The sequence below is a fragment of the Dermacentor variabilis genome, chromosome 10, assembly GCF_050947875.1.
Source record: "Dermacentor variabilis isolate Ectoservices chromosome 10, ASM5094787v1, whole genome shotgun sequence".
NCBI classification, from domain to species: domain Eukaryota; kingdom Metazoa; phylum Arthropoda; class Arachnida; order Ixodida; family Ixodidae; genus Dermacentor; species Dermacentor variabilis.
Genome location: NC_134577.1, coordinates 42,205,554 through 42,221,919, shown reverse-complemented (window position 1 = coordinate 42,221,919; position 16,366 = coordinate 42,205,554). Strand labels below are relative to the sequence as shown.

General features: G+C 47.1%; 1 protein-coding gene across 1 annotated transcript; it reads right to left on the bottom strand.

Moving 5' to 3' along the window:
• Positions 1-167: 167 nt before the first annotated feature.
• On the bottom strand, positions 168-13,669 carry LOC142559507 (prolyl 3-hydroxylase 2-like). The gene is made up of 6 exons (XM_075671096.1): positions 13,452-13,669; positions 9,383-9,478; positions 8,589-8,739; positions 7,255-7,375; positions 4,045-4,120; positions 168-787 (listed from the first exon to the last, which is right to left on the bottom strand). The coding sequence occupies exons 3-6, from the start codon at positions 8,626-8,628 to the stop codon at positions 545-547; spliced, it is 480 nt and encodes a 159-aa protein (XP_075527211.1). The 5' UTR covers positions 8,629-8,739; positions 9,383-9,478; positions 13,452-13,669; the 3' UTR covers positions 168-544.
• Between the last annotated feature and the right edge of the window lie 2,697 nt (positions 13,670-16,366).

Below are 16,366 nucleotides of genomic sequence, written 5' to 3'. Positions count from 1 at the left end.
AATTATAGTTATAGATTTGCATGGCTAAGCAAGCTTGGTTAAGCAATCCGACTTCGCGCTCAAAGCTCTCATACCCCTCAATGTGTCCCTTCTCCCAGTGGCAACAACACACATTCAAGGACTTGAGAGAGCTGGCAGCCGGCACCACGTGTTCCGTGTACCCAATGTCCAGTTCGTTTTGAGAGCTTTATTTACACCAATATAGGTCAGTAAATTCCCCATGTTCGATATAGAAACTATTTCAGTTTATACGGGTCCATTTAAAAAGGAAAGCTCGTGTGCAACTGTATTTAAAGAAAAATGATAATCGCAAACAAACTTCTAGGACAGTTTAAAATATCCTAAAACGTAAGTGACGTGGAATTCCGGAAGAGCGTAACAAAGACGTTTTCTTCTGACTCGTGTTTCGATACGCAAAACGGCGACGCGTCGCCGCGGACATGCGGGCGCGCAGAAGAGCCCCTTCACCTACTGTCAAGACCTGTCTTAAATATCGGGCAGTCTACAGAAGCATGGCCGTTCCGACGACGTTTGGACCAAGTAGTCAGTCCCTTTCCATTTGCCAGAGAAGATCCCAGCGGTCGTCGCGCTCCGAGACGTTCCGCACGCGGCCGTCGATGTCCCTCAGCACGCTGTCGAGCCCGGCTCTGTGTTCTTCTTCCTTCCGGCGGGTGTGCGTCATCCAGACGAGCAAGGCGCATCGCTTGCCGGTGAACACCGGCAGCACACCGTGCGCCGTCTCGCTCGCGAACGACACCATGCGGCCGCACTTGGGTCTCACGATGGCCTGTAGGGTGGCGTAACAAACCGTTCGCGTTAGAGTAACTGTCGTCGTCATCACCCTCGTCAGCAACAGCAGCACTCTATTAATAAAAACCATAGAGTTTCCTACAATATACTAGAGGGAAGTCTGGCACTGCTGCAGTCGCCGACCCACCATGGGAATGATGCGAAGTATACATGTATTTGTGTGATCTTCGTGCTTGCAGATTGTCCTTCTTGTGACTTTGTTTATTACTCTTGATATTCCTTCGTCGTCGTAAATTTCAGAGCAGTCTATACTAAATGCAGAAGACGCTGCGAACACGCACAATCGCTACTAACTGTGACTGTTCAGCTTGTCGAGGTGGCCAAATCGAAACGCGCCAAGCGTCTCAAGGCACTTGCATGACCGCGACAAATTCATAAGTGCGCTTCGCATCGCTTGTCGATGCGTACGTCCGTGGCTTAATGGCCTAAATATCAGGCTTCTGTGCAAGAGGTCCTGTGTTCGAATCCTGCCGTCGGACAAATTTAATAATGTTTATTTCGAACTCAAGCACGCAAAATGCTACGTGAAAAAGTGCCCCGCTGCTGTGGCTTTACCAGATACCACCAAGTTGCGGGGAAAATCTGCGTCGGGGAGACCAGCCGCTGTGTGAAGGACCGAAATGAGGGAACACGCAAAAGACTAAAAAAAAAACAGGATATGAGTGCCCATTTCCCTGCGCATTGCACATCGTGCTGTTGTAAGCCACGCTCGTCTGAGGTGACAATTCTAGGTAGTAGTAGAGATAAAACCGCGTGGGAACTGCTAGAGGCTTGTCACCTTCATATCAGTGGTCAACTTCGTGTTAGTCGAACATTAAAAGTTACATTATGGGGTTTTTTTTACCTACCAAAACCACTTTCTGATTATGAGACACGCCGTAGTGGAGGATTGCGGAAATTTCGACCACCTGAGGTTCTTTAACGTGCACCTGAATCTAAGTACACGGCTGTTTTCGCCCCCATAGAAGTGCGGCCGCCGTGGCCGGGATTCGATCCCGCGACCACGTGCTCAGCAGCCCAATACCATGGCCACTGAGCAACCACGGCGAGTAGTCGAACATCGGTTTCCTTATATGATGCGGAAATGAAATTGTTAGATTTCACACCAAGATGGACCTGTCGCTTGCTGGTTGCTGCCCCCTGATGCCGAGAGTGTGCGAGGTATATACCTAGCAAGCTTTGCGCCTAATAAACAGTTGCGGGTGTAGCACCGCCCTTCTTTTTCTATCCTGTCTGTCACTTAGAGTCTTCCTTTTCCGGTTTTTCGTGCTACATTACCATGTCGTCCATCAAACGCCAACTCGCCAGAGAAAAGGTTATTGTGCTGAATTCTAGTGGGTCTCTTTTTTCTTCTGCTTGTTCTCATAAAAACAGTCTTGTCTAAATTTGCCACGCCTGACACCGATTTCCTACTTGCCCAAGTTCTCAATTTAGGGTTACCTTATTATTAAGATTCCTAATCACCCTATATATAATGTGATAAACTACAAACGCACGCACGGTTGATTTCATGTAATCTGTCGTGTTATGATGTGTAATAAAAAGTTAATTGGTGCTATGATTGTCCTTTGTGGTGCTCTGGAAGACAGCTCTACCCAATTCAATTGCTTGCTTTCCATTTCAACGAATTGCTGTCTACATGAAAGATAAGCTTTTATCCAGTTTTTAATACTGACAGATCCGACAATGTGCTGTATTTCGCTTAAGCGCTTAAGATGTGACACCCGGTCGAAGGTCTTTGATAGATCTAAAAAGATTATATCAGCCTGCGCGCAGTCATCACTTGTTAGAGCGAGATCACGCACAGTTTATATCAACTGCGTAACCGTAGACAGTCTTTTTTGAAGCCATGTTGGTTGTTGTTAAGCAAAGGTCACGATGTGTTTATTATCTATTCGAGAATTTAGCAACATTCGCAAGTTAGCGAAATTGGTCGGCAATTTGATGGGCTTGTCGGGTCACCTAATTTTAGAATCGCTACAATCTTTGCTATTTTCCAGTATTTACGCACGTCATGCGATTCTGCCTTTGTGCAAAAAACAAAAAAAAAACGGGAAGAGATGGGACTGCTTTCATTACGGGCGTAGGTAATTTTACAAGACAATGAAGAGACAGGCAAAACGCGATGCTGCAATAAATAAAAAACTGAATAGCTTGCGCAGGCTTTGTGACTATTTCCCCCCCCCCTTTTTTTCTTACCCTCCATTTGAGTACCCTGTCTCGAACGCGTCATCACCTACTGTCTGCTAAGTGACGCCTACTGCCTACTAAGTGATGGTAATGATAAATCTAGGGGGATGACATACTGGTTAGAAATTAGAAATGTTTTTATTAATCTACTCTTTTTTCGTACTTATTCACTGAGACAGTGGCGCTTCATAATTCGTTTTCTTTCTGACCCCCAAAATCCAGAACCCCCGCCACCCTTCGCTTGGGAAATGCCCCATATAATCCCCATATCCAAGATATGAACATATGCAGATACCATAAAAACCTCTATGTTCCCCATATATCATATGGAGCATGATTTATGTGAGTATATGAACATATTCGAGACCATGTTGAAACCTGTATGCTCTCGTATACCATCGTAATGAGTATCTAAGACGTAACCTTTTCTCACAACCATCTTGCATATCATCGCGTACAGATCATCACCATAAAGTTCACGTTCTTTTTTCCAGAACCAATCACTTTTTTCTGTCATTCATTCTATTGACCAGAGAGGAATGGAACACTTTACTCACTTTCGTTGTCAGTATTTCTGATCCATCTTTATTTTAAAGTGCACTGGAAAATTATATTCGACGATTTATTTTCTCTACTAGTCATTCTATTGCCTTTTCCTTATCTGTTCTAGATGTTGCTGTTTATTATATGCTGTTTCTAATTCTTCACTGTCATTTCTAATGTCATTAGTTTACTTCACCACTGTCGGTCTGCCCTACGCATTAATATGTCTGTATGAATTACTCCTGCCACCTTCTGTAACGCCATATTGGCCTTGAAGGTATAGAACTAAATAAATAAGTAAATAAATAGATTAATTAATAAATTAATAAAATACGGGGCATACCGCGTACAATCTACGGTACAACATACCAGTCTTTATATGAGAACTGCGCCTCTGCGAAACACAAGCCGAACTCTTGATCTCGTGTTTATACGCTTGTTTCGAGGCCAGCATATCACACTTTTTTCCAAAGCCGTCAGAAGATGAACGTCTCGACTCACCCGAATGCTCGTGCGAGGCGTCTTGGTGAACACGGTTTGGCCGCCGTGAAAGTCGCTGTTCAAGTAGATCGCTGCGCTGCGCAGTTTGCAGGAGAGAAGGAACGTGACCGTCACTATAGAGCTAATGGCAAAGCACCTTCTCTAACAACAAACAGCGGTGGAACAAGGGATGTGTCACGCTAGAGACAGCGTTTCGGCGAGGGTACTCGTCTTCATCAGGACCTGACGAAGAGAATCCCGCTCTCGTCGAAACGTTGGCTACAGCGACTTTCCTCGTTCGACCACTGGTAACCACTTCAAGCCTCAATCTTCTTGCAAACCCCTATCTTGTCTTGGATTTCTCAAATGTCGATTGCTAAACGCACTTCTCTCAGTCACCAGGTATGACCCGCCGTGGTGGTGCAATAACTATGGCGCTCGACTTCTAAGCGCAAGGCCACGGGTTCGATTGCCAAAGAAGGCGGCCGCATTTAGATGGGGGCGGCAAAATAGAAAAAGACGTTCATGCACTGTTAGCGTCAAACGAAACGTGGACAGCGGAGTGCGTGGCCCAAGCGTAAGTGAAGGGATCGTGCGCGCCGTCCAGTCATCACCATCGACCGGCACGCACATCCGGTTTGACCGCACCGTGCGATCCACCTATAGAGTGGGATATTTTCGCTTCCGTTCGGGTTCTCGCATTTGAAAGGAAGGAAATAAAAGAGAACAGAAGTTCAAAACATTGCAGTTTACGGCGAGCATTGTCGCACGGTTCGCCGAAGCCATAAGTGCTGTCGGCGCGAACTGCGACGCCCGTGGTGCACTCTCCACCGTCATCGTGAGAGACACAGATTCGCTCGTGTGGTTTGGCACTTGTGCGCCGCATTCAATCTTTCAGTCGGAAAACCTTCGCAGCGCGGTATCGCTGGCAGCCACGACGGTGGCCGGTGTGCGTGTGCCGAGCACTTTCGGCCGTTTGACTCCCAAGCGAGCGCAGTGCGGCCAAACCGCGGATGTGCGCCCCTGTCAATGGTGGCGACTGGACGCGCGTGGTCCAGGCACTTTCAGTTATGCCTGGGCCACGCGCTACGCTGTTCACGTTTCATTTGGCGTTGATGGCACTTCCACATTTTGATGCAGGCTAAAGAACCCCAGTTGGTCAAGCTTCGCCCGTAACCTCCACTGTACGGGCTCTCTCGCAGCCCGAATACTGCTTTGGAGCTTCAAACCCGCGAATCAATCACTGATTTTGAACGATTGTCGATACATCTCCTACGTGGCGTAGCGCCGTACCAACGCAAAAAAAAAAAGCGCGCGTAGTGTGTCACAGGCTGCAGAAAGTGTGTCGTGAAAACAGGCAAGAGTTCTTTTTTTTTTTTTCTACCGTGATGCGAATATAGTTGTCGGATTTGTGCGACGCGCCGCATGTCGCCCACCCAGAATTTTGCGAAATGCAAGAACGCCCGTGCGTTGCGCATTGGCGGCCCGTTAGAAATCCTCTGGTGGTCAAAATTAATTCGGAGACCCTCGCTACGGCGTGCCTCGCAATCGATTTGCAGTTTTCGCACGTAAAACCCCGAAACTCGATTCGTCACCAGGGCCACTGTACACATGTCTAGCCCGGTATCCTGAATGTCAAAACGCGTATGTACCACCTAAACTCTTTAAGTGTTTCAGATTATTTGCCCACTGACGTGGCGCAAGGTCTAAACGCCCCTTCGCGTATACTCCTAATCTTATTCCATACAAAGGTTCCGTATAGTAAGTGTAACATCTTGGCAACTATGCTCCACTCACTCAGCGTAACCTACGCGGAACAAAGTTAAGAGCGATACATGGTAGCGCACACCGCGGTAGCGCAATGGCTATGGCGTAGTGCTGCTGATTACGAGGTCGCGAGTTCGATCGCGTCCGCATTCCGATGGAGGCGGAAGCAAAAACTCTCGTGTACCGTGCATTCGGGTGCACGTTAAAGAACCCCACGTGAAAGACCCCCCCCCCCCCCCCACTACGGCGTGCCTCATAATCAGATCCTCGTTTCCACGCGTAACACCCCAGAATTTAAATTGAATAATTAATACACAATAGCAGAGACAAGAATCTCTGCCGAAGAAACATTCCTAATTTAGCTTCACTAAAACTGCACTAAGTAAACGGAACATATCTGCAAACATGGTCCGCTTAGGTGGTGGAATCTATGCAACACGAGATTTAGGACTTCCCGCTCCGTGGAACTTATGTGGAACGAGATTAAGAATGCATTACCATTACTTTACGGCTGGCCATGCCAACACGTTTATCCAAGTTGTAATCAGCTTCCAACGATCTAAGCAGCCATGGTTCCGAATTGTCGTAATAATGGTCGGGTCTACCTCGACGCTTATAATAATTATTTTCTCAACTTCTGAAAGGACACGTGTTGTTTGGCGGGGTGTCCGATTGGACGATTGAAGTGCGTGAAAGATGGCAACTCCGACTGTCTGAGCCCTTGTGGAACTTGTTGGAAGCTTGTCAGAATGTAGTTAATCAAGTGACAGGCGACACTTACACTGCACGTGCAATATTAGCACGCGTGCACCGACATAAGCAGGAAGCAACACTTTATACGCTTTCCAGTAGGCCTCCGATGTATACTTACAATCACCGCTCCCCGAAAATGTTTTTTCGTCACTGCACAGCAGGCTCGAAGGACCGTATAGCACATATCTTTCGCACCCGTCACATGTCGTGCATCCTGCTCTTCGAAATGCATGACCCAAATGCAAGGCACATCACCGAAGTGCGGTAAGAAAAAAAGTGTGTGCTTGGAGAAAATCGGCACAAACACACCGCCTGCGTTTGCACCTCTTTCCCATAAACACACAGCTTACTCGTTCCCTCACTTTGGTGCTTTGAGCTACGTACACGTCATGAATGTTCACTTTATGATGGGACAACCCTATAGGAAGCTGTGGTTGCCTTCGTATGGTTGTGACCAACAAAATATCGGGCCCATCAGTTCCCCTTCTTGTCGTACTTTACGATGGCGCACACATTTAGTTAGCAGACGGTGTCGGCTGCATATCCCGTGCTACGTCGCTTCTTTGCCCTTGCGGCCACGGGCCAAAACAAGCGGTAATAAGCGTGGCCTCCAAGATTGCTGCTGGCGCCGTTGCGACCTTGGAAACCCCGTTATAAGCTGCGTGTTCACATTGAAGCTGGGTGACCGAAAGATGATAATAAAGTGTATACCTGTAGTCGCGCCAGGACAGAGATTCCTTGTGATCGGGGATGTTGCAGGTGGCATTGTCGGCAAAGTCGCAGGTGTCCGAGTGGATGGTGTGACTCATGTCCCTCCGGCGCGCCGTGGAGTCTGCGAATTTGCCCGTTGTTTCGTTTTTCGGTAAGTTCACGCGGCGTCACAGGTTTACAGCGGGAAACGCTTGTGCTTAAATATGATTCTTATTTATCGTGTGCGTAATATCCCAGTGTAATAAATTTTGCCTGCCCGCTGCAATAGTAGCGATATATTCGAAGGAGTTACACAGTGGGGCACGCTAGGCTTACAAAAAATAATGCATAATATTAGAGAGCAGCTCTTAGGCGCCAGTTGCTGCGGCGAGCGTCGGTGTGACTCGGCGTCGTAGCTCGGCGTAACCTAAAGCCCCTTAAACTTCGTAAAGTAGTGCCACGCTTTGAAAAATGCCGCCTCCTCCTCGCGTGCTCTGGCCGACGCCGCGTCGCTATTGGCCTAATAGCCTCACGTGGGCCCTCGCGCCGTGCATCAGCTCCATTTTTTCACGAGAAGAGTCTACGGAGTGGCGAGGAACGCATGTTGGCGCCGTTGCTACGCTCGAGCAGTGCAGGCGGCGCCACGGTCGAGGAGGGAGCGTGAAAGAGAGGAGAAAGGAGGAGGAGTGGAAGGCGGAGGAGGAGAGTGTCGCTACTTTAAGAAGTTTACGGGGCTGCAGCGTAACCGAGAGAACGAGCACAGCGAAGGATGAAAGCGAATGCGGAGCGCGGAGGGAGGGGAATGAAAATAGCGGCGAGAGAGAAGAGGCGCGAGGCGGAAAGCGGAGAGGAGGGTACAGTGGAACCGTGAGGCGGAAAGCGGAGGAGGGTATGACGAAAGCGTGAGGAGAAAAGCGTAGTGGCGGCGACAGTGGCTACGAGACGGTGCCAGAGTAGCGCGCGCGGTCTGGGAGGTCTGTCGGCGGCGGCTGCTGTGAATCGCGCCCACGCGTCACCCACGCGTTGACTCTCTCGCGATATCCAGATTAGCTATAGGCAGTCCATTTGCAACGCGCCGCACGAGACAAGATTGTCCGCGTCAGCCAATATATGGCGAAATGAAAACACGTATAGAACTGCGCTCAACCTTCGCGATTAGGGAGTATTGCCTTTTTTTGCATTTTTATCTGGCGTTGCTTCATAAAACTCCGTTGCTAGCAACACTTCTGTCGTCATTTCTTCTGCCCCTCGGTCTGCATCTTCTTTCGCGCTGCATTGATCACTCTCGCCATAAGAACCTACGTTGCAACTTGCCCGACTTTTAATGCTTTTTGAAATGGAGGCGCTTTGCTCACTCGGCATCGCGATCCGGCACTGAAGGTGAACAAGGTGCATGTAAAGCCTCCTCTTCAGCCGGAAGTATGCTTCTGTGATAAGACGAGCCTTACGGGAAGCCAGGAACAGGAGTCTGCTTGCCGTAGCATTCTCCAGGGACAGGCGTAAGCGCTGAAATAAAAAACAAAAACGTGGGAGTGGAGTAAAAGAAAACACGTCAAGAGAATCCCATGGCGTTGTTCCTGCTGAGGTCGCTGTTCGAAACCCCACCACGGCGGCCCAATTACGACTGGCACGGGAATGGGACAACGCTCCCGTGTATAGCGCGTTTGGTGCGCAAGAAAGAACCTCAAGCGCTCAAAATTCGCTCAAAGTCATCCACTATGGTGTCTCTCATAGCACCGGCGTCGACAGGGGACGTAAGCGATATCAAGCAATCGTTATTTTTTGTATCTGATTGTTTGTTTGATTGATTGATTGATTGATTGATTGATTGATTGATTGATTGATTGATTGATTGATTGATTGATTGATTGATTGATTGATTGATTGATTGATTCCAGAGAAACAGCGCGGCGTAATGAAATGCGCCATAGTGGAAAACTTCAAAACAGTTTCGACCACCTCGAGTTCTTTACTGCTCATTCAAAGTTCGCTTTCCGGCGGCCGTGGTAGGGCAGCACACTCACGACCTCGTTCTCGTGCTAAGCAGTTATTCGTTGTACAGTCGTGCCTCTGACTTCTAAAAGTGGTGAGTATATCGCGACGATATATGCGCTGATGGTGCCGATTGCTGTTTCTATATAATACTCACATCTATCAGTTGAAGCGCGCTGATGCCGACAAACAGTTCATTCTCTGTGAGAGGATGTGGCCCCGCCCCGTAGCCGTAGCCGACGACTGCCGAATCCTGCACGCAAGCACGGAACTTAGCATCCATCTATCTATCTATCTATCTATCTATCTATCTATCTATCTATCTATCTATCTATCTATCTATCTATCTATCTATCTTTTCTTAATAAAGGAAGCTGTCAAAGAACAGTTACATATCTACACGAGGGTGGCCGAACAAGGGCAGATGACATGTCCATTTGTCGAAACGTTGGCTCCGGGCTCAGGCTTCGTTTGTTAGCCCACCCCTGATCCCTTGGAGGTTCCATCTAGCGTAAATCTGGCGACACATTAGGACAAACGGAATAGCGACGACAAGTTTGACGTTGGTGAGGGGAACAAAAAGAAAGCATCACGTTAGGTATTTTGTCTAGAGACCATTAGTGCCCCCCTCTCCCCCAGCCCCACACACACTTCCATGTAGCACATAAAAAAAGTGAGCCTACTTAATCCTGTATGGAGTGCTACTTATATTTAAGTGTTCCAAGTAGTGACACGCAAGAAAGCTTAAACATGGTTCTTCAACCTTCAGAGAACTGAACAGAAACCGTAGGTCTCGTAGGCGGCTTCCCATCCTCTCTCTCCCTTAACAACCTCCCCAAGCCGCCCTCTTTGTCCTTTTTTCTATCCTTTTTTCTTCCCTGCCACTTTCCCAGTCTATCGCTCTTTTCCCATCGTCTTAGACACCATGCCTAGAGAGGTCAAGCAACAGCGTTTATTTTATTTTCAGTCTCTTCCTTTGCAGCCAGCCGTCACGGACAAAGACTACACGAGACGTCACCGTAATGACCTGTTAAATCTAACCTGCCGAGGTTGACCAGGCCGCTTTTGACGAGAATATATTTTCACCTATCACAACGTAGCGCAACCTTTCTGGAGCACCCTTTTCCTGTTTGCAACTTTCGTGATACAGCGTTATCTATAAATTCTGAATATTCTATATAATATTTTTTTCTCATTATGACAACTAGGTCTACGTAACCTGAATTTTTATGCTACAGGGCTCGAAATATGCTCGGAAAAGTTCGCGGCGTGTCTTCAGAAAATTATATAAACTTCTAGACCTGAAGAACTCTCAGTAATAATGTGTCTGTGGAGCAGTTAAGCCCAACCACTTCGTGGCGCAAAAAAGTTCTCGCGAAAACTGTATCGCTATGGAAACGGCATATCATGGCCTAAATAGGTCGCTGAATTATTATTTGATGCTCGAAAAGTGCAAACGTAGCCACCTTTAAAAAGTTGTTCAACATATGAGGCCTGTTCTGGAAGAAAGAAATTGTCGTCCATTCGATTGTAGCACAAATCTACAAAGGATTCCCGCACTGATATACCTTGTAGCTTCGTACTACAGACGGATGGTTCGTTGGTTGTTTCCTCTACGAGTCGGGTGAAGGACAATTTTCTTTTTTTTTTTTTACAGCGACGTAGTATATGGCTATGGTTTCCATGCATTTTTGTTCTCTGTGAACAAAAACTATCGTCATCACTGAATCATACCCCCGTAAGCAAGCAAAAAATGCAATGGCTCATATCCCCGTAAGGCAGAGGCTACAAGCACTCAACAAAGTGAAGAGAGCAGTGCTTAAATTCTTTCTAATCACGCATACAGCGTACAGAGCAGCATGTCGAAAACTGCCATCATCAATGGCTCATACCCCCTGAGCAAGGGCTCATTCTCCCGTACGCAAGCAAAAAATGCAATAACTCATAGTCCCGTAAGGTTCATATGGCTACTCACTTTGCGTGAATTAGCTGCGATGACACTACCTCCGTTAACGTTGCCGGCGATTTCAATGTGGTTGTGTCGGCACCGAAAAGGGAGTGGTTTACGCGTTCCGTGTTGCACACATATCCCTAGCGATGCCACACCGATCCGGCCCAACAGGCCACCCAGCGGCCTACGTTCGATTTGACATTATCAAAGAATGTGATTGCAGTTTCGAGCGAAATAATGGCCATCGATCAAGATAATAAGTGAGTGTGTGTACCTTTCGTCACGATGACCACCCATCAGGACAATAAATTAGTTCGTACCTTTGTTCAAAAATGTGTGTCACCTCCGTGTCGTGTGCTAAACAGCTTCGCTGGTCAACCGCCTTCACAGAGTGGAATGGCTCATGATTTTTGCAACGATTACATGAGTTACCTTTTTGACTTTGCCTTTTCTTTTTCGCGAACCTTTGCTTCCCCTTGGGCCCTTCAGCAGAACTGCTTTGCCACATTCTGAGGTCTTGCTTGTACCACTTGTCTCATGGAAATCACTTACGGTAGGGCAAGCTTAGATACAATTTTTAGGTACTAGCCCCCGAACCGTACGCATTGAACTCCTAAGGTATTTCCTTTTTTTACTTTAAAGAACAGATTCTGAATCCCAAACCATGATCTCCACAACCTCACTTTTTTTCACATGCTTATTTGTTTGCTATCAAGGCAGATAGATTACTATAGAATCAAGTGAACAAAAATAGTTCAGGCAAGCACAAACTGATTTAGTGGTGACAGAATAACAGCGCAAACAAAACTACAAGACAAGCTCTGCCTACCAATTACATTTTTATTTCCAGACCGACAACATAGCCACAACACAAGAAAGAAAGACATTAAATGAGACGACATCATATAAATTAATATAAAATAATTAGGCGGTAGGAAGTTAGAGCTCATCCTCTCGTTCTCATTGTTTTTAGGCTTTCACTCGCTTTGTGCGTGTTATCTGTTACCGTGAGTTACCAACTAGCCTAAACACGCGCTAGGAAGTTTCAGCTCGTCCTCCTTTTGCGGATATACCAGGTTACAGTAAACGTGCACGTCAGGAACTGAGCTGCATGGTAGCGACACCTCGTGACGAATTGTTCGAAAACACGTGAGAGGCTACGGTGTTACATATGTGTTCTCATCGAAGTGATACAAACCAAAAGGGACAGCACGTTGATGATTGCATTGCTGCCGGCGCTTTACACCCGTAGATAAGCAGCATACGACCACTGATCGCCATAACAACTCTGTGTCCTCTCTGGTTGGACTTTGCGTCGCAAGATGACGCCACCAACCCGGCTGAATCAAAACGAAAGCAAGAAAAACTCTGGAGAAGGTGAACTGGTTGCAAAGAACGGAAACAAAAAGACCACGGAAATTTACAAGAATGAGAAGAAAGAAATTAGGAGGAAAAATCTGTACGATACCACAGAGGGAGTGCCTTGCTATTTGAGGCTCGAACTGGTTGCCTAGGGACAAAGACATACCGGAGCAAATACTCGCAACAAGATGAGGCATGTATGTGCTGCAGCGAAAATCTGGAGACCACTCAGCACATCCTAAAGGAATGCGAAGGAATTCACACAGTAAGACCCGTAGGTAACGTACACCTGCAGAAACGCTTGGAATTAAAGTGGACAGAGCTATTAACTGGTCAGCAGTCGAGATAAGCAAGAGACGTTTAGAGTATTGGTGGAAAATGAGCAGGGAAGAGATTGATACGACCGGATTCGTTACATGCAGGCAGGCATAGGTAGCGGTGGAAGATAGATAGAGGCGTTTTGAGGAAGGGAAAAAAGATTAAGATCTACACAAAAATAGTAGAATGAACAGCATGTACAGCATACCCGATTACCTCAGGCAGGGTAGGTGATTATTTGTCATCGCCCCGTTTCAAATAAGATTTCAATAGATCATCATCATCATCATCATCATCATCATCATCATCATCATCATCATCATCTCACGTTTATGCCCTCAGTAATCCAACATAACAAGATTCGTTGTTGGGCGATTTGGTTCATGATGCGGACAGAATATATTTTGCGCTCTTTTAATTTTATTCCGTAATCTAGCATTCATAAAACGGTAATTACGTATACGTGTGAGCTTCTTGATTTAGTGGCGCTTAATAGTGTCCCTTAGCGATCAAGTACCGGTATCACTTTACGCGTGATACCGGTACTCCAGAATGTTTTCCGATGTCGACATCACTTGAGGGTTGGACAACTTACGCTCAGCTTAAGCAGAAGGTCGCACTCCTCCTGGTTGAGCAGCCCGTCGATGACCACCCTACCACGTCCATTGAGGCACACCTCGTCCAAGGCGACTCTTGTTCCGGTGCGCACGAAATAGTCGTTGCAGTGAGGAAGCTGGTCCTGCCATTACGTTTCCAGAGAAAGGTTCATGCATCAGCCTCAAGCGAAAAATGTGCTGCTCTAGTAGAGGTACGGATAAAAAGCTGGGCAAGCGCATGACTTCTCGTTGAAAGCAGAACTAATATTAGTAGCCCGTGGATAAAGCGATTTGTTCTCTACATTTGAACATTAGAAACCACTATTCTGGAAACGGGAGGAACGCGAGTGCTTAGGCTTCACATCCGCTAGCCTCGAACTAGCGCCTCATGGCTTCGAAAGGTGCGTAGATTGACGTCGGCAACAACTGTGCACTTGGTGCGCGTGATTACGCCAAGGAGTGAGGGGGCGCTAACTAGGCTGGATCGCCGTCTACCGCTGGCTTAGTCCTCCAACCTCGGACTTATTGGCCGGTAGTGGGCTAATGTGAAAAGGAGACGCGATAAGAACTATCACAAGGGCTGCGTAGTCTTACGCCCGTTCCAAATTTGCAAGAGCGCGCTCGGCTCAACACTATCTCGGAGCTGGAAACTCAGCAAGAGAAAGCTGGAACCGATTTTTTTTAAACTATGCATTTCACACGACCGTCGCTCTTACCTATCATATGAATACAGTCTATGACACACAAGAAAGGCTTTCTTCTCTCAACAAATCAACGCATCTTCGCCGACTTGAACGGCCCGCTCACGCAGTTGAAAATATTGAGCCTCGGGGCCATTGTGTATTATGTACACATCCCAGTATAACGTGTACTAGCTCATGTACAATCAGAAAGCCAGATTTATTGTTACTCGAACTGCATGGCATACATGATGCCATCGAGTACGCTACGCTACGTTATGGAAGTTTTCGTCTACGATAACTCGCTTGGTGTGAAAGAATTGAACTTACTAATACACTCCAACACTCCAACAAAGACATGGAGTACACCAAGTGGTCGAAGCTTAGCGCTACAGAACATGCGACTCAGGGACATGTTCGGAGTCCAATGAACAAGTTGGCCTACCAAATGCCTTGTTCACCCTACTTATCTGAGGCTACAACAGTCTAGCAACTTTCTGCCCTCTTAGTTGTCCTACGATAGCCCAGAAGTCTATTCTCCTATTGCAGTGGCGTGCTCTTCTATCCCAGTCTGTTTAATTCCTTAGGGTATCTCCCTGGTTGAGACAGATTCTATTCGGAGGCCTCGAACCAAAGTGGCCTCGACTGCTTCTGTCACTTGGACCTCGCAGTCAACAACTTGAGAACATGGTACGTGTGCTAAGTGCACAGCTCCTGCGCCTACGGGGGATACTCATCATTCGCTGCGGCTGTGTCGTGCGACTCTGGGAATATCAGGTACAGGATGCTCTGTCAGGCCAAACTCAAGCCTAATGAGCCAGGTGACTGTCCCCGTTAGTTAATTGAGAATGAATTAGTAAAGATAATGTCGCGGTATCTGTATCAAGCAAAGTTACATGCGTTTAGTGGACTTTTTAACTTTAATCGTTCGATATATATGCCTTGCGACAAATCCCCCACGAGTGAAATAAATCAGAATGTGACCCCGTGAATGCGCTTGCCTTGGGGCACGTCTGTAAGTCCGGGCTCAGGGCTGGATCCACGCGGTCGCCAAATGGACCGGTGGCGGAGCCATTTGTCCCTCCAGCTCCGACGAATTCGGCGGGGCACTGGGTCACGTGGCTCGCCAGTGTGGCGTCGTCGCGATTCCCGACAACAGCCCGTAGGGCCAGCCGCTCTCGAACGCAGAACTTGTCTTCGCGGCCTCGTATATCACACGGGTTGTCCTCCGCTCCGAGGTGATTGCGGGCCGAAAGGAGGACGACTTCGGCTTGCCGGAACAAAGGTGCGGGTCGTGGATTTCCGGATTTGAGCCACAAAAGAAGCGCGTGCGCGAGTAACTGAACGAACGGCAACGTGAACATTGTTTCGTCCGTTCCGTTCCGTTCCGTGGTGGAGCATACCTGCTGAGTGGGATTGGCAAACATTACGATGCTATTAAGATATTGCATTACTCCAATCAGTAAAAATGTTCAGGAAAAAAGAATAAAAGAAATATAACTTATGAATAACCTAGGAAAAGTTGTCGCTCTTTTGCAATACTTTTTCTTATTGTCCTCGGAACACGTGGCTTATACCCATTGGCCAAGACCAGCCAAGACTTAGGGGCATAAGGCTTAATGAACATAGAAATTAGGTTCACTTGCGAATTCGCGAATACTGGTAAATTCAATGCGACATATGAAGGTAGGTGATTGACGTAGCCTGAATTGAAATATAAAAAAATGGTAATACAATTTCAAAAACGTTGATTTCCTCTTTCCCATCTTTTTTGATCACGGCAAGATCACGTATTATTACCGTTGTTATTCTAAGAGGTCGTTTCTCCTTTCGATATTTTTTTATTCTGCATCAGTCCTGTAAATTTATTTCTTTACGATAGTTCGGAATCATCCATCAATTTCTTGGCCAATCCCCAGTAGTGGGTATGAGCCACATTTTCGCTGAATAACAACGCAACGACGTCTGCGCTGAAATTGGCAGCAGACGAAGTCCGGAAATTCGATGAAAACTGACGTTGGTTCGTGTCTTGATTACAAACTTGTATCACGCACTCTGCTGTTTAATTAAAACTCATCTTGATTAAAAACTAGCGCTACAAAGGACGACGCTTGGTAACAAACTTAACGCACTTAAACAACGAGCACCTCAGGCGATGCGGTGTTCGCTGCCATAGCTGTCTTTGTTTAGCTGGGCCACAGTGGTGGCTTTTCCAAAGTGCGTGGCTGCCACTG

Bases quoted from the DNA above. Each gene is read 5' to 3' on its own strand.
- LOC142559507 (XM_075671096.1), bottom strand. From the start codon at position 8,628: ATGCACCTTGTTCACCTTCAGTGCCGGATCGCGATGCCGA. The intron at 7,376-8,588 runs GTGAGCAAAGCG...GCAAATTCGCAG, and splicing joins GTGCCGGATCGCGATGCCGA to ACTCCACGGCGCGCCGGAGG. The intron at 4,121-7,254 runs GTATACACTTTA...CAAACTGCGCAG, and splicing joins CTGTCCTGGCGCGACTACAG to CGCAGCGATCTACTTGAACA.